The 22,391-nt window shown below is 34.8% G+C and overlaps 1 protein-coding gene across 15 annotated transcripts in view; it reads left to right on the forward strand.

The window, feature by feature from the left end:
- Positions 1–22,391, forward strand: part of SLIT2 (slit guidance ligand 2) — a 263,667-nt gene that overhangs the window by 203,106 nt on the left and 38,170 nt on the right. For 8 of the 15 annotated variants that reach the window (XM_071807351.1, XM_071807349.1, XM_071807352.1 and 5 more), the window contains 13 exons: positions 207–281; positions 3,292–3,435; positions 4,624–4,767; positions 5,893–6,059; positions 6,854–6,986; positions 9,895–9,963; positions 12,350–12,421; positions 12,646–12,717; positions 14,102–14,173; positions 16,694–16,857; positions 19,069–19,101; positions 21,821–21,945; positions 22,078–22,175. In XM_071807351.1, coding sequence (XP_071663452.1) covers positions 207–281; positions 3,292–3,435; positions 4,624–4,767; positions 5,893–6,059; positions 6,854–6,986; positions 9,895–9,963; positions 12,350–12,421; positions 12,646–12,717; positions 14,102–14,173; positions 16,694–16,857; positions 19,069–19,101; positions 21,821–21,945; positions 22,078–22,175 — 1,368 coding nt within the window. The remainder of the gene's footprint in view (positions 1–206; positions 282–3,291; positions 3,436–4,623; positions 4,768–5,892; positions 6,060–6,853; positions 6,987–9,894; positions 9,964–12,349; positions 12,422–12,645; positions 12,718–14,101; positions 14,174–16,693; positions 16,858–19,068; positions 19,102–21,820; positions 21,946–22,077; positions 22,176–22,391) is intronic. The other 7 variants (XM_071807346.1, XM_065836605.2, XM_065836606.2 and 4 more) reach the window with 2 other exon arrangements.

Here is a 22,391-nt window from a genome sequence, read left to right on the forward strand (position 1 = left end):
GTTTTGATTGTGTATGTTTAACTAATGAGAATGTTCATTCACAGGAATTAGCAGAGTTAGAAATGTCAGTATATATGGAATTATTCTTCAGCTACCAGTTGAATACCAGCTATTCAGTTAAATCAGCCTGAAAAGCTTACTTAGGGTGGAACATTCTGTACCAATGCCTGAATGTTTTTTTCTGAAATTGATGTCATTTCTTGTAGGCGACTAAATAACAATGAATTTTCAGTCCTGGAAGCTACTGGAATCTTTAAGAAACTTCCACAGCTGCGTAAAATGTAAGTGCAACTTCAGTGATCTTGTCTATTCAGATAGCATGTTAGTTTCTCCTTGCTGTGTTTCTCCACCTTTCTTAGTTCATATCTATAATTCAGTATATTCTAATCAAAAATCAAGAATGGGTTTAGATTAATCACTGAGGTAGATGGGAGTTGGCAGCTCTTCTCTGTGTGGCTGGGCACAGCCAATAACAACTTCTCCGACACTTTCGTTGCAGTGTCCAGCCAGCTGCTCTGTTCTGCAGCCACAGCAGGGAGCTCACAGTATAAGCTGCTCAAAAAAGGTGCCAGCAATCTTTTGTAACTTCCTGTACTACTCCCTAACCAAGCAATTTTGCCTCTTTCAGCACATTCAAGACATGTCTTTGATTCTGTGCTTCATTAAACTGTCATTAGATGAGGGGAATATCAAAATTAAATGACTGAGAAAAAAATGGTTTAGTAGGTCATCCATGTAAATCCATGTTCACAGTTCATAATCTAAGAGGAGTTTATAATTTTACCAGTTGCAGATGTTATTAAAAATAAATCTATGGAAAGCTTTTCTTTTGCTTATGTAAAAGACATATTTGAGGATAGATCATTCAGTTAGACTTAGTGATTCCGTGCTCAATCTTTTCAGGATTAAATCCGAACACAAATAGTAAGTGAAGAAAAATGCAAGTAGAAGTAGATCAGAGTAATGAAAATTATGCACTGCTTATTGAGTGTACTCACGAAGTTAGTGTCATTTATAAAAGTCTGTCTACATTACTAGTGACCAAAATCTCAAGGGGAGCTATAGTATTATTTAAACTGTTGTTAGCCATATACAGATCGTTGCTGGCAGCTGTCATGATTACAATCAGTTTAATAATTATAACCAATTTTTTTAGCTAGTAGACCAAAGATTGAATTATACCTTGCCACTTTGGCTTGGGCTGAGATACTTAAGAAAAGGGTGTAGGAATGATGGCACAGCAGTGTTCTGGTGCTATACAGTAGATATTTAGTTTTCTTCATTCCTCTGGGCTCTCAGATAAGCACGTTTTGCAGCTACAGAGTGCCTTTGAAATAAATAAAACGTCGGACATGGCATAGATACACGGGCACACATATACTAGTTCTTCATATTTAAGAAAAATAAGGACAAGGGAATAGATTGTCAGAAATTATGTGTTTTCAGGCTATAAAGGTATCCTAATAAACATTTCTTGTCATCTAAAGCTAGTTTGCTGCTTTCTATTCTAAGAGGTGTTCAAGAAGAAAGAAAAGAAAGGATATTAGTCAGTCTCAATGTACCTGACTTCTGGAACGTCCAAGATCTTTGGAATCTGGATAATTGAGGAGGAACAAAATTGATAAAATGTTAAATAAAAGTTACCATTTTTAGTAATGCTGCTCTGTAACTTTCTAATATATTTATCAGTTGTTACAATGTTTTTCATTTTAGAGAATAATACTAGTGACTAGTGACTAGTTAAGCATGGCTGGAAAGCAGTGAAGTAGTGATGTTACAGAGACACCAATAGGAGTGAATTCTGTATTTTTATGGAGCTCATATTTCTTCTCAGAGTTCAAATAGGTGCAGAGGTCTTTCTGCACAGATGACATTGGAAAATTGGGGCCTAAATGTTTAATCAATTTGATGGTTCATCAGTAATAAAGCATGTGTATGCACTGCATCATTGATTAGCTATGCAACATTTATCCTTAAAATATCCCTGTGAATTGGGTGAAGTATTATCTGTGTTACACCAGGGACAAATAAGATTTTAGGACACTAAGGACTTGACATGGATAAGCCTACTGAGATGAGAAATAATGCGTTTCTTGCTTCCAGTTTTGTGCAGCACCTTACAGGAGGCTGAGCAGCTCCACTGTGAAACTAAGTGAAAGTGATGATTGTATCCTTCATCACAGGCAAGGTGTATGTTAAATTACAGCTAGGCTAGAGGTGAGCAGCCAGCACTCAAGATTAAGCCACAGTTCCTTGAGATAATGGCACCAGTTCATTCTGGCAAGTGTATGAATTTTTGTTCTGACTAGTAGTATCTTTCTTGATTTGAGTAATTAAAATATTGTTCTAGAAGTTGCATCAGTGTTTGATTTTCTTCCCAACACTGTTAATTCCATCAAATAAAAACTTTTTAGCATCCTTTCATTTTATGTTACCTCAGAGGATTTTTAAGAGCTTTTAAAAAAATCACTTGTGTATTATAACACTGCTTAGTGTGTAGATATTTATTCTGTAGTATGTGTAAATAGTTATATGAAACAAACAAAAACAAAAGGAGGTAAGAATAACATGTAAAGTCTTTAAGAAAATGTGTGTTGTTGAGTATGTATGCTTTTGTATATATAGTACAGATACTACCCATTTGGGATGTAATTTCCATATTTCAACTAAAAACTATAAACACTAAATATTTTGGCAGCATCTTCAGTCCTTTTCCCACATTTTCATTTGCTCTGCATGCAAATTGCAGATAAATGAACTGTCTTGCTTATAAGCCCTCCTTTTTTACTAATGTCATAAATGGTTAACATTTCCTTTACTGTTTACATTCACACATTTCATTAACATATGGTGCTCTGTATACTGTTTTCTTATATTTGTGTCTACGTAGATGAAATAAAGAAATCAGAGTCCTTAGTTGTGTGGGTACTTACACAGTATCAATTTGTTATTAATTCATGTAATAATGCTACAAGGACTGGAGACATGAAAAAAATAGTCACTGACAAAATTCAAAATTATAACAATATATTCTTGTGTGGCAGCAGCATGGAATGGATAATTTCCATTATTTAAAATATCTCCTAAACAGTGCTTTTGAAGTCTTTACTTGTTTAGTTAGCAGGGCATTGAATTTTGCTTTTATTGGTCTGAAGTTGAAAAATATATTTGTTGCTTTTACACAGTAATTCCATATCCTGAAATCTATGCAATCTGCAGCATTTAACAGTTGATTTAGGGTATTTTAAAAAGGAAAACGTATTTTTGTCTGTTTCTGTTAACATGTACTAGAAACCTGAGCAACAATAAGATTACTGATATTGAAGAAGGAGCATTTGATGGAGCCTCTGGTGTGAATGAACTGTTGCTCACTAGCAACCGCTTGGAAAGTGTTCGACACAAAATGTTTAAAGGACTAGAAAGTCTTAAAACACTGTAAGTACAATTCTTTGGGTGTTTTTATTCTTTCTGCCTTTTTTAAATGTAATATTCTGTCCTAAAAGCTTTTATTTTGGAGGATTAGCTATGGATTATTCAAGCATGTCTTAGTTTTTGTTCGTATTTTACAAAAAACTTATCATACATAATATGAATTAGTAATTATGGATATAATGTAGCTGAAATTCTTCATTATGGTTACTTGACTAGAGAAATTATGTGTCCTCTAAAATGATGAAATGGCTGGGAATCGGTCAACATCAGAAACAGAAATGGGAATAATCATCTGCTTCAAAGTAACAGAATTTTGCACGGGAATTATAGATTTTACATAATGGAGTCTGATTCAATTCAGCTCAACTATTATTGGGAATTTTGCTAGGGGAAAAAATTATTCTGGAGGATATTGAAATGTGGGAAATTATTCTCTACTAAGTAATTTTAGTGTCATTTCAACAGTGGAGGGAGGAGTAAGAACAGCATAGCTTGAACTCAATTAATTCTTTCCATAAAGACAGTTTTTACAACCCACAGCTTCTTGGCCTTTTTCAGAGAGCCTTTCCTTCTGATCAGCAGAGCAGAGCCAACATTAAATGGTATTTGGGGCTTCAGCTGTCCATAGACATTAGTTATTTTTAATAAATCAGCTCCAGAACTGCTACATATATGGAGCAGAAGGTTGCATTACACCAGCTGATCTCCTGAGGCCCCTTCAACCTGAATTTGCTTAGGATAAATTCTATAAACCCCTTCTACTACATTCTCAAGTGTTTCAGTTAAATGAAATCGGGCTATCCTGACTCCTCCTCAAGCATGACTATAAGATTTAGTAAAAATTTCAAAATATTAAGCAAGAAACATCTATTCTAAGATCTCATATTTCTGTAAAACATGCTAGCTTTGAAATTTGCTGGTTTCCTATCTATCCATCAATAACTGAATTTTTTTTCCTCATGATCTTTTCTAAGAATAACTGCTTCTAAGAATTTTTAGCAGCTTTAAATGCAAAGTTAGGAATGACAGGCTCAATAGGCTTGGAAACATGAAGAGGAGGCTGCTGTGTATCTCCAGTTTGGGGAATTTGAATCAATTTGATTTATACCTCTTGGCCCCTAGTTAGGCCACCACTTCAGCTCCATCCCCTGCTCAGGCTAAGCTAAGCAATGCTGATCGTTCCTTTCTCAGGATGCTGAGGAGCAACCGTGTGAGCTGTGTGGGGAACGACAGCTTCACAGGGTTGAGCTCGGTCCGCCTGCTCTCGCTCTACGACAACCAGATCACCACTGTGGCGCCCGGCTCCTTCGATACACTGCATTCACTCTCCACATTGTAAGTCGTGGTCGTGTTTTAACTGACCCAAGTTGAAAGATATAATGTTTTAGGGACATTTCTCCTATTGGTTTACTTTAGAATTTGACAGCATGAGGTAAATTAAAGGGAACATAAAGTTTATAGAGAGATTTTTTGGAGAATGTTTCTATTCCGGACCATCATAGACACATGAAGAGTATGTTTTCATGTTGCCCTTTGATGCAGAAGTGCCTGAGAAGGCAGGAAAAATGTCCTGCTGGCCTCCTTGCAGAAACCCCCTGAACTGAGCCAGGGTAGAAAGCCACATTTCGTGTAGGCATCACACAATCACAGCTTTTTGAATCCACATGTTGTCTGTCTTTCTGCACTGTGCCATCCAATCATTATCTTATATTTCCTCAGCCTAATCAGGATCTTAATTCACACATGTTTTATAATGAAGCTTCAGTCCCACTTTCTATAAAAAGACATCCATTTTTTATTTAAATGCAATGTAATTTAAGGGAAGGGAAAACAGTGAGAGAAGCTGCCACTTGGTTTACTGAAGAAATGCATTTTGTAGGTAGCATAATTCAGGAAAGTACTTAATCCCCTTTTTACAGAGAAAGTGACACCTTGCACCAAGTGACTAATTTGTGAATATTAAGGATGGCATGTTTATAAACAATGGAATTGTCAATAGGTCTGTGCTGAAGTAAGGAGATGCCAGAAGTACTGAGACTTCTAGAAGTGAATTCATTTTTATAACTGGCATGTAATCAATTTAGCTGTCACTTCAGATAGGAAACTTATTCCCTGGAGCAAATAAAAGATGGAAATCTTGGGATGACAAATTAATGGAATAGCTGTTTTCAGGTTAAAGCTAATAATGTAGAGTAATCACCCTTCATTTCTATATGAAATTATTGCATTATCAGTACAGAGTGGCTTGACAACAAGTCAGGTCTTTGACAGTTTTGAATTATTTCTAAATGAGTTATATGAAGATTCACCACACAGAGCCTAGATAACAGCTTTCACGTATGGTTTGTACATAGTATTGTTTGAAGAATGGTATTTAAGCTTAGCCTTCTGAAAATAGAAATACAATACTTAGGATGACAAAATGGTCTCATCTGAAGTAAACTTTCCTGTGGTTCTCAGAAACCTCTTGGCCAATCCCTTCAACTGCAACTGCCATCTCGCATGGCTTGGAGACTGGCTGAGGAAGAAACGCATTGTAACAGGGAACCCTCGCTGCCAAAAACCCTATTTCCTCAAAGAGATTCCCATCCAGGATGTGGCAATTCAGGATTTTACATGTGATGATGGTAAGAAAATTATTTGAACTTTTATAATTACAGCTTTCATATGTATAGCTGCATGATTCCCATAGATCCTAAAGCATTATGCATTAATTAACTTCGCCTGTGCTTCATGTTCAGTTCCTATGTCAGCTTAAAAATCTTTCACCCATTCTTTGATAATCAGCAAGCACATAGCTATTCTATATATGTGCTCGAAAGTTTTTCTTGGCTATGTTCAGTACTGTAAATAATAATTTAGAGATGACAGAAAAATTAAATAGATTGATCAAATGTTTTAGTTCAGCTGAGAATATTCTCAAATGCTAATGCTTGAATCAAGTGCTCATTCAGGTTATTTGATCAAATAACAAACCATTTTACTTAATTTGTGACTTCTTGAATATCAGAATTCACTCAACTCTTAAAAATTGTGGTTGCTGTCTTGCATCTGTCTCATATATGCCTCCATTAATTAGTTTGTCAGTTTTCAAGGCTGTAACTTTCCTTTAAAGAGAATCTCTTTGGTTTTAATAATTTTTTAATTTTGGAAATCAATTTTTTTTTTTGCTTTATTATATTTTTTTTTACTCTTTCTTTAATGATAATTTTTCCATATAATAACATTTTTACCTACTAAAATAGCATTGTACTAAAAAAAGCATCACTTGAAATGTGAATTCTTGGAGCAATGTTTTACAGAGATGACTTAAAGATTTCCCTACCGAGAGATATCATAATGTAGAAATATCATATTTGCTTATAGGAATTCCAGGTGGGATATTAGGATATTATTGCTTCTGTTTGTTTTTATTAACCAGGAAACGACGACAATAGCTGCTCTCCACTGTCCCGCTGTCCTGCAGAATGTACTTGTTTAGACACAGTAGTTCGCTGCAGCAACAAAGGCCTAAAAGCTTTGCCCAAGGGCATCCCGAAAGATGTAACTGAACTGTAAGTGGCACACTTTTTTGCCTGTTGTGAAAATCGATGTCAGATTTATATTGCCAGGTTCAAGAATGAGGGGAGAAGAAAATGAAGAATTTGATTTAGTAGATCAGTTGAAATTTATTCATATACAGCTTTATAGGTATAAGACTGGCACAGTACCTTCAGAAATTTGAGGTGAATTTTGAGTTAGCAATGGTCTGTAAGTTCCAGAACACTCTAAGAACTATCTATTACTGAAAAGGTCTAAAAGTACATCTGTATGAAATTATAATCACTCTCAGATTTGATAACACCAACATTGAACTAACATATAACTGAATGTGGATATCATATTACAATGGGTTCACAACAGTGAATCTGATTCTATGGTCAGTGTTTAGGAAGGATTAGAAGAAAGGCAATTACATGAAACAGCCAAAAGAAACAACCTATTACTGTGTTTGCATATTTTCCTAATAAATACAGTTTTGTGATATTTCAGAATGGTCTTTTCACATAGGCAGTCTTATACAATCTGTGATATTTTATTAATCTCCGGATACATTTTTATGTTAGAAAAATGGTAAAGATTACATTTTATGAAAAATAATTTGCATATGCAGGTGGACAGTGACACTGATGTGACAAAGAGCTTGCCACATCACATATTGTTTGAAGATAATAACTGAATAAGATGAGTCAGTTTTTATGCATTATGGAAGGGAAAATATAAACCTAAAAATTGAGTTAATCAGCTCATTTGCATCTTGATCAGATAGGTCAGAAGATAGAAAGAAATAGAAATAATTGACCAGAAAAAAAGTTGGGTTTGTGTTACGTATGACAAGTGTTTAATATTAAATTACTAATGCTTCATAATCACTGATTAATGCAGTGCTTTTCAGAAGAAATCATGACTGTGCATCTTATGTCACTGAAACAGTTTTATTCTTTTACTAGTTGGTATTATAGAGAAGATTCTGAACTGCCCACTGTAGTTTGGTGCTTAATAGCATCCAAAGGCTTTAGTCATTAATGAAGAGAAATTATTAAAAACTCAAAATAGCACACAGCTGTATAAACATATAACTTATTTCATCAGAGTTTTTTTCCCGAATCAAAGATGACTTACTTAAATGTAGCCTGGCCTAATAAATACAATTTGACAACGTGAGGCTTCAATGCAATGTAAAATTAAGCAGCTAAAGAGAGATACTTTTGGAAGTGCAAGTGGAACCCTGACTGTGACTGAAAACTCATTTGTGTACAATTTGGCATGCTTTAATTAGTGTCTGTGCATGCAATTTAGCATATTTTTCAAAAGGATAATGCAGGTGGTTCGTGTTAGCAGTTGCATACTGATTGATTCTTCTTGTTCATTAGCATGCATAACCCTTCCAAGATGTACTCTTTGTGTGTTTTATAAAATATCTTAATCGCTGTTTCATTTGAACAAGGAGAAATTTTTATCAGCCAAGTAGACACTTGTAGTACTTCAGTTCTAATGAAGCTAAAACAGCATATCCTAATATATCTGTTGATAAAAGAATATTCTCAGAATACTTGCTCCTTTGAAGAGTTTAAATATTGGTTTCTTTTTTAATAATTAAGTATATAAGCCCATGCTACATTCATCCTCATTTATGTAATGACATTAGCATAGTGTAAGCGTGAAACTTGTAGAGTCACATATTTTGGATTTGGCAAGCAGCCCTAAGGAAGGAATGGTCTAACTTATTTTATTAACTGTGTTTCAGCCCATCCATGTAGTCAAGATGGGTTTCCAAAGATGGTGAAGCATGCTTAAAACATTAAGCTCAAAATTAATATAAGAATGTCTTTATCAGAGACAGCTCTTAACCAAAGTGTGTTCCAGACATTTGGATGGCTAAAATTTCTTCTTTGTATAGGGATGATGCCCTGTGGTTTTTACTCGAGTTCCAGGAGACACAAGTAATACCACCATAATACCACCATCAGCAAGTTATTTGCCCCAGTTGAGAAACTGAAGACCTTTAATCTTCTTACCAGTGTTTGCTCCATTTCAGAGAATCAGATAAATTCAGCACTTCTTGCCCTGGTTACATGGACAGCCCCTCCACTTGTACTTTGTAAAGACTGGCTGCACGCTGGAAGCTTTTTAGACAAGGCTTGTTACCTTCCTTTGCCTGTGATTCAGGTGCTGGTACCTCTTGATGGCTCTGCACCTGTTAACTCTAAGGATGAACATGTCTGTTAATGAGAATTATGAGCACAGAAGAGGCGCAAGCAGTATAATACAGGAACTGTAAACCTACAAAGAGGGAAAAAGTTTAAAAAAATCTAACTTTTCTAGTGGAGAATAATTGATGATGGTCTTTAGTCCCTAACATCCTCCATGGGAACAGGCTTATGGTGTGTCATGCCTGATATATCATGAGATATACATGGAGAAATTAGGGAAGGTGACCTGAACTGCAGGCATGACAAATGAATTTACTGTTAGAGATGGGACCAGCCCTTCCTTTTCCCACTGTAAAGGACTACCTTTGCAGTGTCAGGGTCAGTTTCTATTTGCAATAGCTGAAATTCCACACTTAATGTGACTTGCACAAGTCAGATTTACTTTTTATCTGTGTGTGTGAAACAGAGATGATAAAGACCTCATTTTGCAAAGTCTTTACAAAATAACAGAAAGCACTATGTAAGAGTTGGTTGTTATTGCTGTTACTTCATACTATTCATAATATCTGACACAATAGAATTTAGACCTTAGGGTGCAGATCCTCAGCCATCTCTCTAAAACGCAAAGTTTACAAACAAGGTTTCATATAAAATAGAAATACTATGTATTCATTTGTTATTAACTTTACTGTTGGATACTAAGATTAGTGGATGAAGGTAATACCGTTATAATGAAAAAATAATGCTCTATTTTTTTTTTCTATTTTAGGTATTTAGATGGAAATCAGTTTACCCTTGTTCCAAAAGAGCTTTCCAACTACAAGCATTTAACACTCATGTAAGTAGTTTTAGAGCGTCATTCTCTACTGGCATGAAAAGAAAACAAAAAACTCTACTTCATTATACTTGGGTTTCATTACAAGAAAAAAACAACATGGAAACTGTATCATATCTGTTAGTAAATATAATACCTAACCACATTTTATAATGGAGGATGTGATAAGTAGAATATTACTTGTTCTGCTTACCACATCCTACAGATAATATACTCAGTCACATTTTATAAACAGAGGTATTTCATTCCAGTGATTCCATCACAAAGTAAATAAGCAAAAATTAGAGTTAACCTGAAAAGAGATGCAAGATCTTACAAAATGTGTTAGGGTAGTACAGCATTTTTGTTATGCAGCTCCATAAAGGCACTACAATCATTCCATTTACAAAAGAAACATTCTTTGATATGCTTCACTTCATCATATGCTTCACATTGGAATAGCACATACAGCTGTTCTACCACTTTAATGTAACCCCTTCTGTTTCTCCCACAATATATGATTTAATGACTCAAACAGAGCTTGTCTAGAACACCTGACTCCCAACTATTGCTGACTCACTCTGTGATTTGAGGCAAATCACTAGCTGCTCTAAAATGTATTACCTCCACTTTATGAACTATTTGAATATGATTTCTGTACCTTGTAAGAGTACAGTGAGAGAAACAGGAAGACTGTCTATGTCAGCGGTTGTAATTCCATGGCCTTTGTTAGGACTACAGAAATTTATACCAGCTGAGGCTGAACTGTGTTACATTCTGAAAGCAGTTTGTGGTTTCTTTGTAATTGCGATAGAAAGTGGAGGGGAGTAACAAAATCCCTTAAATTTCTTTTCAATTGGGTTTAGAGCTTTGCTGCAAAAATTGACAATGGCTTTGCATTCAAAAACAAGAACTTTATTTCCTTTATTTACCTCATGCTAGACAAAAGTGGTCACAGTCACAGCTTTAGAAAAACGTGTTTACAAAACTTTGTATTTTGTAGATATTGTCAGGAAAACTCCCTTCCAATATTCTGAAATGTATATAGCATAGAACCTGCAGGACACCTTTGTGGATTGTTTAGAGAAGGTACTACACAAGACCTAACTTGCAGCACAGAGAAAATATAAACTTTGCAACCTCAGTACAAAAATCAACCATATAGATTGGACTGTGTGCAGTAACAGTATCAGTGAAGAGTAGATATATGTCACAGAGACTAGGTACTCTTGGTCTATTTTTGACAAACATAGCCAGAAATCATATAACTTTACCACCTAATCAGAAAATACAGACAACTTAGCAGACAAATGTAATAAGATAATTTATAGATGAACAATAAATAAAATTCAAATAAGATTAGTATTAGCAGTGTTTATATATCAGACCTGTGGGGCACTTTATTGTGATCTCTTCTGAATGTGTCCTTATCCTGCTGTTATGAAGTTAAGAATGTTCCTCAACTATGTCTGGAAAACCAGAACACTATGCATAGCACTTCTGTGGCCAAACAAGGAATTACATTCGTGTCTCCTGAGTTCTAGATTAACAAGGAAAATTGTTTATTTCTAAATTATTCCTTCTCTTTTGAATATTGCTCTACTTGCCTAGTATGTTTATTATTGTCTTACATGCTTTCATGAAATTTAAGGGGAAAAATATATATATTGCATTGCTATTCAACAGTACTCCTGAGTTAAAACATCAAGGTTCCCTCAGAAACAAATGCTATATTTGACCACAAGATACAGTATACAGTAGTGAAATAGTCAACATAAAATTACAACTATAGTACAATATGAGAATAAAGAACAAGTGGTATTGAAGTTTAATAAAGCTTCTTTGAAGCTGCTATCTTTGAAGCTACCAGCAGAGCTCTCCACCTTCCATCATACTTATGGTTAAGATTTTATTCACCAGAATATTGAACAACAAGAAAGATGTTAAGGCTTTCTCTACAGATCTTAGATAGTGTTCTTTATAATAACAGGTCTGGGCTTTGATGTCTTCAGCATATAAGTGTTAAGAAGAGTATTAGATGATATTTACTCAGGTGTCATAAGGGACAGGACTAGAATGATTTCCACTTTAAAACACGACTTTAATTTCTATACTTGAGTTCATGTAGGATCGCATTAACTTAGTAGCATGATGGACATTGCTGTGGTATAAGAATGCATTGCACTGCTTTTTCATCTGTGTTGAAAATGCTTTTCATTGGTCAGGCTGAACTATTGCTGGGCTTGTACATGGCATGTGAAAATAAAAATGTGTGCTGCTTTAAATATTGATGCCAATGATCATACTACTTCTACTAATAAAAATAATGTGTCTGTGAGTTTTAACTTACAGTGTTTCAGGAATGAGGCAGTCATTTTAAGGTCTGAATTTCTGCATTTATTTTTTATAGAGATTTAAGTAACAACAGAATCAGCACTCTTTCTAATCAGAGCTTCAGCAACATGACTCAGCTGCTCACCTTGTAAGTTTAAACATGTAACAATGACTCTTTGGAAGCATTGCAGTGGGGTTTTTTGTCTTGGAAAGAAAAGACATTTAATTGATAATAAAGCTTGCTTGTTGTGGAGGCTGTAAAATAACTTGTTTCCTAACTAGCTATGTGTGCAAAAGCTGGTTTTGATCATGCTCTGCATTGTTTACTGAATGGCTGATATACATCACTGATAGTATTTTTTGTATTTCCAGAATTCTTAGTTACAACCGCCTGAGGTGTATCCCTGCACGGACTTTTGATGGCTTGAAATCACTTAGGTTGTTGTAAGTATTATTTTTTAACCATTGCTATTTTACAGAATTTTTATTTGTGTACAACAGATAGCAAATCTGCAGGAGGTTACTAGATTTTAAAATCTATCAAGCATTTGAAAAGTGATAATTACGTATCCTTAAAAATTTAAGTGGCTTCATTCTGGGGAAGTACATTCTCAAAATGCTGCACAAGAAGTTGTGGACAAGTTGTGCACCCTGGACAATATTCTAGATACAGACATACAGGTTTTCTTTAATTCTTTTTCATCTTGGCTGTATTTCTTTTCTATGTTACATTATTCCTTGTTATAAGCATTAAAGTCCAACAAAAATGCCATGTGTATAAATTCCTTGGTATATATGAGGGAGTTTGGCAGTTGAATTTTGAATATTTTTATTCCAAGATTAAATTTCTTTCTTTGTTGTTTCATTTAATTTGGGAGTATTTCCAAAACGATGACATCATGGTTTACTATTGAAAAATCAATAAAATTACTCTTTGTTTCCAAGAAAACTTTCCATTTTAACATAGGAAAAATATGGTTGAAAGGGCACAGAAAGGGACAAAGGAAAATAAAGACCAGTCAGTGTAGTTTACAGCTTCAGTTTGTCATTAAGGAAAAAAACAACCACCATACTGCAAAAAATTCTTTCTCAAAAGTCCCCAGCAAAACTTGTAAATTTTACCTCCATTTGGGTAGTTTCTAATGATTTAATAGCATAGTTGGATTAAATGTGTCAAGCGTGGCATTATTTAAATGTACTCACATAACATCAATTATTTTATATAAATGTGGATAATTTCAAGAACCATAGTCCTATATGTGCTAGATATACATGTAACTGAATGAATTTATAGAAGAGGAGAGATACTTTTGTGCAGGTTTTCTATAGGAAACAGAGATAACACTAGTCCTGGTATTGATACTTAATATGGTCTTTAGTTCTTTACCTTGACTATCAAGTTAGTGCTTATATTAATGAACAGTCAATACCTGTATTTTCCATGAATCCATGAAGCATTAAAAAAAAAAATATTAACATAATTAATGGGATTTTCAGGGAACTGGTGAAAAAGTCAGAAATAATAACTCTTCTGCTGTCCCTAAATCCAATCAGTACTTTGCAGATGTACCTACTTCTACTGACCTTTATTCTTTCAATTTAAAAATAATCCTATTAATAACATTTCTCATGAAAATTAAGGATGAAAAATATCAAGTGACAAGTAGGCTGCCAGTTAAAGCTTAAATAACAAAGAACGAACACGACAGCTGGAAACACTGAGGAAGTGAAAGAAAATAAAAAGAAAGTAGAAAGTTGAAAACTGTACCAAAGATGAAATTTGCAGTTAACCTGCTGATTTTTATGCATTGTTTATTTTCTTTTTAAGATCCTTACATGGAAATGATATTTCTGTTGTTCCTGAAGGAGCTTTTAATGATCTTTCATCATTATCACACCTGTAAGTATTCAGATAGCTGTATTTTTTAATGTTATATTTAGCAAATTTCATACAGTTGAACAAAGACAAAATGCAAAGACCTGCTCTGGAACAAGCTCATGCATCAGTATAGGCTGGGGTCTGGCCAGAGCCGCTAGCAGCTCAGCAGAAAAATGCTGGGCCTCTTGGTGGGCAGTAAACTGAACACGTCTGCTGTGTGTTCTAGTGGCAACGGAGCCTGAAGACTCTGGGCTGCATTAGAAAGCAAAGAGGCAGGTGACTGGGGACAGCGCTCACTCCCATTTGCTTGGCCCTCTTACGGCTGCATCTGGAATATGTGTTCAGTTTCTCCAGCACAAAGCAGATGTGTATGATCCAGAGCAAATACAAGATAGGGGCAAGCAAGGTGGGGAGGTGGCTGGATTGTATGAGCTGTGAGGAGAGGTTAAAAGAACTGGGCTTATTTAGCTTGGAGAAGTAGATGCCAAGGGACCTAATAGTTTTTAAGCCTCTAAGGGGGTTTCAGCAATGATGGAGACAGTTTTTTCTCAGAGGTAAACAGTGACGAATAAGAGTCACAAGCTGCAACAAGGGAAGTTTGATTGAACATAATTAAAAATTCTTTACGGTGAGGGTGGTTCAGCTTTGGAAAAGGTTGCTCAAAGAAGCAAGAAATCTCCATCCCTGGAGAGTTTCAGAGCTCAGCTGGACACAGCCCTGAGCAACCCTGGTCTGACATTGAAGTGAGCCCTGCTTTGTGCAGGAGCTGAGATTAGGTGACCTCCAGAGTGCTCTAAATTATTTTGTGATTCGGTGTTGGTGTCTGTTAAGTTTACATGAAATACATGACATCTGATTTCAGAAAACCTTATGAGGCAGTATTTTTCCTATTTTTAATTTTCAATGGGAACCTAGATTAGGACTAGTAAACCATGTTGTGTTTATGGATAGTTATTAAATCTTCACTTGCAATTGAGGAGTAAGTTGACTAGTGCCTTTAGATATATCTGGGGTTTATGTTTCTGAACAGCTGCCATTGTTTAGAATGTAATTATCTGCTTCTGCTTCAGTAGTGGACATTTACATTTAATTTACTATTTGTCAGAGATTTGATGATACTAATCAAGCTTTAAGTAATTGATAACTCATTGAAACACTACTATTAAACTAGTTTATCTGCATCAAATATCAGTAAAATTTACATAGATTTGATTATTGTTGCTGTTATTTTTTTTTTTTCTGAACAGGTACCACTTATGCATGCTAATATTCTGATTTCAGAAAGGCAATTGTGTTGGTTCAAGCTGACATTCACTCCTGCATATATGGAGTGAATAAATACTAGGTATTTCTCCTGGCATGAGAAGTTCCCTATCGCTAAGTCTGAGTTTGGTTACTGCTCTGACTTAAGCCTGACTGAACAGGTGTAAATCATTTCATGTGTTGAGCTGGAAGTATGTAGCAATAGTTAAGAGAAGGTTTCCTGCTCCGTGTGGCAGAAAAGTGTGTTCCAGCAGTGGTAGTTTCTACCACTTTTGCTTGCCAAAGGTTTTCTTGTGTTTCTAGAAGATTCACTGATCGAAAGTTGTGGGACAATCTGAAAAATAGTATGGAAGAATCTGTAGAAGGGAGGATGTTCTAATACTGCCATTTGAGAGTGTGCACATGTCAAGATTATCTATTGAAAGTTCTATGGTTATGGTATTTCTTAAAAGTAATATGAGTACATCTTTATAGAATAGCACGATGTTTTTATCCTCCAAATTAACTACACAACATATCATTGTTCTCAGAGTTTTTATAGTATTTATAGTTTCTAGAGGAGCAAATAGACACTTTAAAAGCCTTTGCAGAAATGAAGTCTGAGAATCTCTAGCTAAATAGCTTTTTAATTAAAAAAACCCCAACAGATTTATTTAAAGAAATTTATTTTCTTTCATATCAGGGCACTTCTTATGTAACTACCACAAAGCTAGGATAATGTAGTTTTATTTACTCATGCAGCAGAGACCTCTTACAGAATTCTGTACATAGCTGTGAGTTCACTGAGAGAGCTCAAAAGAGGAAATGATTAAATCAAATTTGGAAGCTTAGAAACAGATGGTTTGTACCAGCCTGGGAGCCATAAACTGAAAAGGAAAAATATCAGGGTGGAACTCTGTGGGGTTGCCTTGGCTGCTTCAGAAGAAATACTTTATTCTTGCTAACTTAATTTTCCAGTAGCAGTTTCATTCTGCTGATGCAGCTGATCTTAGCCATTAGATACCAACACTGAAAGAAAGGTAGTTAGTATTAGCTCTCCAAACTTCACACATAATACAGCTAAGAATAGCTAAATTTCTGGATCGAATTTATTGCTAAAACTGTAATTTCTTGATTTAGAACCCAAATCCAGACACTTCATGCTTTTAGGGTCACTTTGGTGGAGAGAGGGCAGGTTTGTGGTTTGAAAGGTTTTTTTGACAACCTGTTTTCTGGGCTCTGTTTTTAAAAGCACCCATTTAAAACTTTATTCCCTTTTTGTTTGTCTGTTTTCCATAGGGCTATTGGAGCAAATCCTCTTTATTGTGATTGTAACATGCAGTGGCTATCTGACTGGGTCAAATCAGAATACAAAGAACCTGGTATTGCACGTTGTGCTGGTCCTGGAGAAATGGCAGATAAACTTCTTCTCACAACTCCTTCTAAAAAATTTACTTGCCAAGGTACTGTTCTGTTTTTCTCTTTGAAGTATCTGGTTTGAATTTTTACAAATAGTTGAGCTGTGAAATAAGAGTCGTGTATGCTCTAAATACATTTATTATAGCATCTTCACTCATCCTCGTCAGCATTCCTCCTTGAACTGAGAGATGTAGCCTTTGGTTCCATTCAGGAACTGTATTTATTTTAAAGACTTCAATGCCTACTTATTTTCAAACAGTTAATGGAAAACAAAAGTCTTTGGATTTGCAGTGAAGCATTTCTTGGTACATGGTTATACATAGGTACTTGGTACTGTCTCAGTCATGAACTACAATTTAAACATCTACATTTCCCTTAGCCAAAGAATGTTCTTTTCATTCAGATTGTTTACAGTAAAAACTGTAAATCCTTGCAGTCTGCATTATCTCAGTGGTATGTAACTGAATCAATATGTTCAGAATGTTCTCTCTGAGATTTCAGGAGAAAACAATAAAAAAAAAAAAGGTAGATAAAGGGATGTGATTACCTCTGTAGAGGTCTCATTCTAAAATGTTGTTACATGTAGAGGTTTCTCAGGGTTTGGACCAAGATCATTTATCTCCATCTTGATACCAATGTTGCTGTCTTTTATAGCACAATTTATATTATTGTCTATTATTCTTAGGTTCTTTTTCTGAACCTCGCTATTTTTTGGTTAGAAAAGTACCTTTTTTACTCATATGTGAGAGAACTGAGTTTATTGTACTGTTTAATCTTCCTCTCTTCCATCCGTTTCTCCTTTCTTAAATGTTTTGAAAACACAGAAAAGGCTGTAGCTTCATTTTTCATTGTTCTGATTTAAAACCACTGAAACCTCCAATTAGGAAAACCAAAACAAACCTGACAATTATGTGTGCTTATACCTGTAAGCTATTACTAAGTTTATAGTTATTTCTGAGGTGTCAAAAACATATGATCTGAAGTCTTATAGAAATAACCTATTCTCACAGTCTAGGTAATCTTCAAGCTCTCTTGATTTACCAATCTGTTAATATCTCTTCAAAGGTGAGCATGATCCCTTTGTAATTTCTTCCTTAAAAAAGTGATGGGACTTTTTTGGAGTTCGTCTCATCTGGAGTTGTCCTTTACTGCATGTTCATTCTATTTAGTCTTCTCTCCTTAGGTGTCCTATCAAAAAACTTTTTTGTAAACAAAAGCACAGGAACCCATTTTATTGTGTGAGATGTCTCTCCCTCCAAATCCTTCTTGCAATTTTTCAACAGTACGTCTTTGAGGTTATGCCAGTGTTCGTTGCAGGTGACACTCACCTGTTGCAAAATCCCTCAGTCTGATTTTGGATAGGACATTTGCTGGCCAATCATTTTCTCTACAAGCATACACCGAACATAATTGCAGATATGCTGTTATTACACACTGTTGTAGGGATATAAGTGAAAGAATATTTGCAGGGACATGAAGGATTTGTTGGTTGTTTTCCAGTTCTGTCAGTTTTAAAAACTGTGTCACCCCTGCCTACAGTCATTGTTATGTTTCTGTCAGACAGTCCAGAAAGTATCTCTTACTCCCTCTTGCCCATCAGAAAATATCCTTTATATTATTATGCAGGGTAAGAACTGTATTTGTTTCACTTCCAAGAGTGGAGATCGGGTATTATGGATACCTTTGAGAGAAAATAATTTTCCTGCCACTGTCCTATGAAGATGCTCATAATTACAGATTGCAAATCAGCAGCTTTTCAATGACATGATGGCCCTGTAAGACATTATGTGTCTGTTACTCAAAGATAAGTAATTTTATCTTTTGCTTAAAATTGAACTGCTGAATAGAAATTAGAAAGATGCTATATTCCTATTAGAAACAAAATTTTAGGCTATGAGTGAGAGGACTTTTTGGATGTATCTGTTGATGGTCTGCTATTGTGTATATATTTAGAGGAAAAGCATAGTGTGTAATTCCCTCTTATCAGTTTCTCTGGATTCAATTGAAAGTGAATTTGACTTACATAATGAATAGTTCCCAGTGAAAATGGGCATTTTAAAATTAAGTCTTATCTCAGTTGTAAAGCTCCATAAAATCACTCTAATTCTATGAATTCTTTTACTCCAGGAATCATCCCTTAGTATTTTCTTCTTTCAGTTGTTTTTCTAGGTTTATGGGTGTTTTTTTTCTCTTTTATGTGTCCTCTAACAAATTCTCAATCTTTTGCCCCTTTAACATCCATGCCCTGCTTCTAGAGATTCCAGGGCCTTGTGGTTTTCTGATACCAGGTAAGGTTATAAGCAGATCCAAAATGGGTGATCTGATTATGAATGGACCTTCTGACCTTCCTCTTGTGTACCTTGAGCGGACTTCTTTCCTTTGACATGCATGCTTACTGTTTGTTTTCCCCTTTGATGAATTTACAGCTGACTCTTCATGAGATATCGTTTAACACATTGTATGAGTAGTTTTGTTATTTTGAAAGTCTGGGTTTGAGGTCAGAAAATTGCATAACTGAAGTGATGGTTTCCACTGCATTGTACTAAACTCAGGGCTTTCATTAGCAGCTTTAGTATAAGTGACTCAGTGTAGAGACTGACTTTGAGGCCATATGCAAGAGAGTAGGAGTTCCTGAGTCAGCGCTTAAAGTCTTTCTTACAACAGGTTTCTCTAGAAGCTGATTTTGAGAGGGTTTGTGTCATGTTTTTCTTCAAAAAATATTAGATGTATGCATATGTTTGTCAGTAAAATGTGGTTAGCTTTTCACTGTTTACAAAAGAACACTGCTTATTTTTTCTTTGATTTTAAGAATGTTTTTCCAGTTAGGCCTTATTCAAGAATATATATGTCTACAATATGAAAAATTAAACAACAGTTTATGAACCTAATTCTTTTTCATATACTTTTAACACACACAAGTAGAAAGAGGAAAGGAATGATATAATGCAAATGAAAATAGGTTCCAGAACTGCCTTTTTGTTAGACTTCAGTAAAAATATTCAAAACATTTTCATTTTTTGATCTTACAACTCAAGAATGATAAATCAAAATGTTAATTTTTATTGGATACTACATATACAATAATTTGAAATAAAGAGAGTACAAAATCAGATACAATGTTGTTTACTATCTTGTTGAGACTTGGGTTCCCATTTTCTGGCTCTATTTCAGAAGTGAAATTTAGATTGCTAATCTATTTAGGAAAATAACCTTAGTTGCTGAATGTTTTTTAACTCATGCCAAATAATTAGCATTTTATTGCGTAAGAAGTAGAAAAGAGGATATGGTGTTCATTATAAACAGTTGAGGCAAGGAAGCATAGTTTCCAGGCTACAACATGTTGTTTTGGTTTTGTTTGATTGTTTGTTTGTTTGGGGTTTTTTTAATTATGTTTTTCACAGAACTTATTAATGTACTCTACAAATAATCAGCAATAATCTAGAGTACAGAGGCAGGACTTTCTAGATGTTAATTCTGTGGTGTTTGTTTCAACTCTTCTATCTATGCTCTCTGCTGGTCTAACAGAAATAGGCATAGATTTCTCTTTCAAAATAAGGTAATGAAGACAATGATCCAGATAGATTGGAGTTTTGACAATAACCATCTTATTACATATTACCATTTTTATCTCTCTGGATTTGCTTGCAAACTGACACAGAAGAATACCAGTAACTGCAGATTTTTTAAAAAAATAATAATAAATGTTAACCTCCCCCTGTCTAATATCCCCTACTGAATCCTTATAGTCACATGGCTTCCTTCCAGTGCCAGCTCCTTTAGAATGACATATTTGAGATTAATTTTGCAAATAAAAATGCATTAAGAAAGTTAAAAAAACCCAACCAAACAAACAAAAAAAATCCCACATATGTCTAGTAAAAGTGCCTTGTTAGCTTGGAAAACTTTATAGTCTGACTCACTTTGAGTACAACCTGTTCTGAAGTAATCAGATAGTTCTATTAATACCAGTAGGTCTCAGGAGTTTGGTTTTTTGTGTCTAGTTAGGAGAGATCACTGGTTATTCCTTAAAATGTACAAATCACCTGTGGATAACTAAAGATTTTTTTCATAGTTGAAATCTGAAATCAAGCTGGAGTCATTAATATCATCAAGCAGTAGAGCTGGAGACAGTAGAGAATGCATGTTCATTCTCTTAATAGGCATTTGGCCAAGTAACCCCTTTTTTCTCTTACAGTAAACAGTTTTTTTAAGGTGTATGAAAATGAATCATTATTTATACCCAGGCAATTCCTAACTTTTAACAAATAGCAAGTGATTTCTTCGGGGATTTGGAAAAGAAAAAAAAAATGTTTCTAACTTGAAAATTCACCATGAAAAGGCTGTACTGAAATTGTAAAACAACAGAAAAATTAATGTCTAAAAAATAGGTATATAATAGGGATAAGATTTTTGTAGGGCAAAGCTCTAAGTCTGGCTTCTGAAACTTAACATTTTATGAATATTCATTTCTGAATTCTGTCCTTATAATTATTGTTCAACCAATTTACAGGTAATTTTACTGATTCATTTTGTCACCTCTGTGATCCTACAGATAAAAAATAAATAAAGAGAAAAATACATTTAAAACAGTATTCTCAGTAACACCATCAAGGGTGAGATTGCAAACTGTGATAACTCTTTTTCTCATAGGTAGGTTTTACCCCCTAAAGAGACAAAAGCTGAAATTGTATTCTTCATTTTTTCAATACAAATGGAAGGTAATAATCATGGATCAGAACTGTACAGATTTCAGAGAATGGGGAAGTGGGAGTCACTTTGGGACCAGCTCTTTTTTAAAAAGACTATAATTAAAACAAAAACCCAACCCCAAATATACTTGGTTATGTCAAAAGAATTAAGAGTAGTCCAGCATTCCACTCATATTGAATCACCACAAAGTCTAAAATATAAATTTCGTTATAAAATTTAAAGCGATGTGGCAGATATGTCCTGTGAGATATAAATTAATAGTTGTTTGTTTCTGATTATCAAATTTGTATTTTTAAGGGCCTGTGGATGTTAATATTCTTGCTAAGTGTAACCCCTGTTTGTCAAATCCATGTAAAAATGATGGAACCTGCAACAATGATCCAGTTGACTTCTACAGATGTACTTGCCCATATGGTTTCAAGGTAGGTACTGCATGAAGAGGAAAAAGCTTACTGCAATGTAAGCTTCTCCTTAACAACCTTGCAGTTTTATTTGGCTCCCTTCCACTAGTGTCTGTGTTTTCTTCTTAAATTATAATTGTTGTTCCCTGATAGGGTCAAGACTGCGATATTCCCATTCATGCTTGCATTAGTAACCCGTGTCACCATGGTGGAACTTGTCATTTGAAAGAAGGAGAAAAAGATGGTTTCTGGTAGGTTGTTTTAAGATGTAATAAGAGGATGGAAAACCACTGAGGTTTATATGCTGAAATAATTTTGGTGTTAATCTTTGGGTTCTTTGTGTTTGCTGGTATATGCACCGCAAAGGCAGATTTTCAGTGCTTCTGAAGTTTTCAGAACATGTTGCCGTCCTTGGAAACCTAAAGCTTTGAATCTGTTAAAAACAATAATGAATGATTGTGATTAAT

The sequence above is a fragment of the Patagioenas fasciata genome, chromosome 4 (assembly GCF_037038585.1).
Source record: "Patagioenas fasciata isolate bPatFas1 chromosome 4, bPatFas1.hap1, whole genome shotgun sequence".
NCBI lineage: Eukaryota > Metazoa > Chordata > Aves > Columbiformes > Columbidae > Patagioenas > Patagioenas fasciata.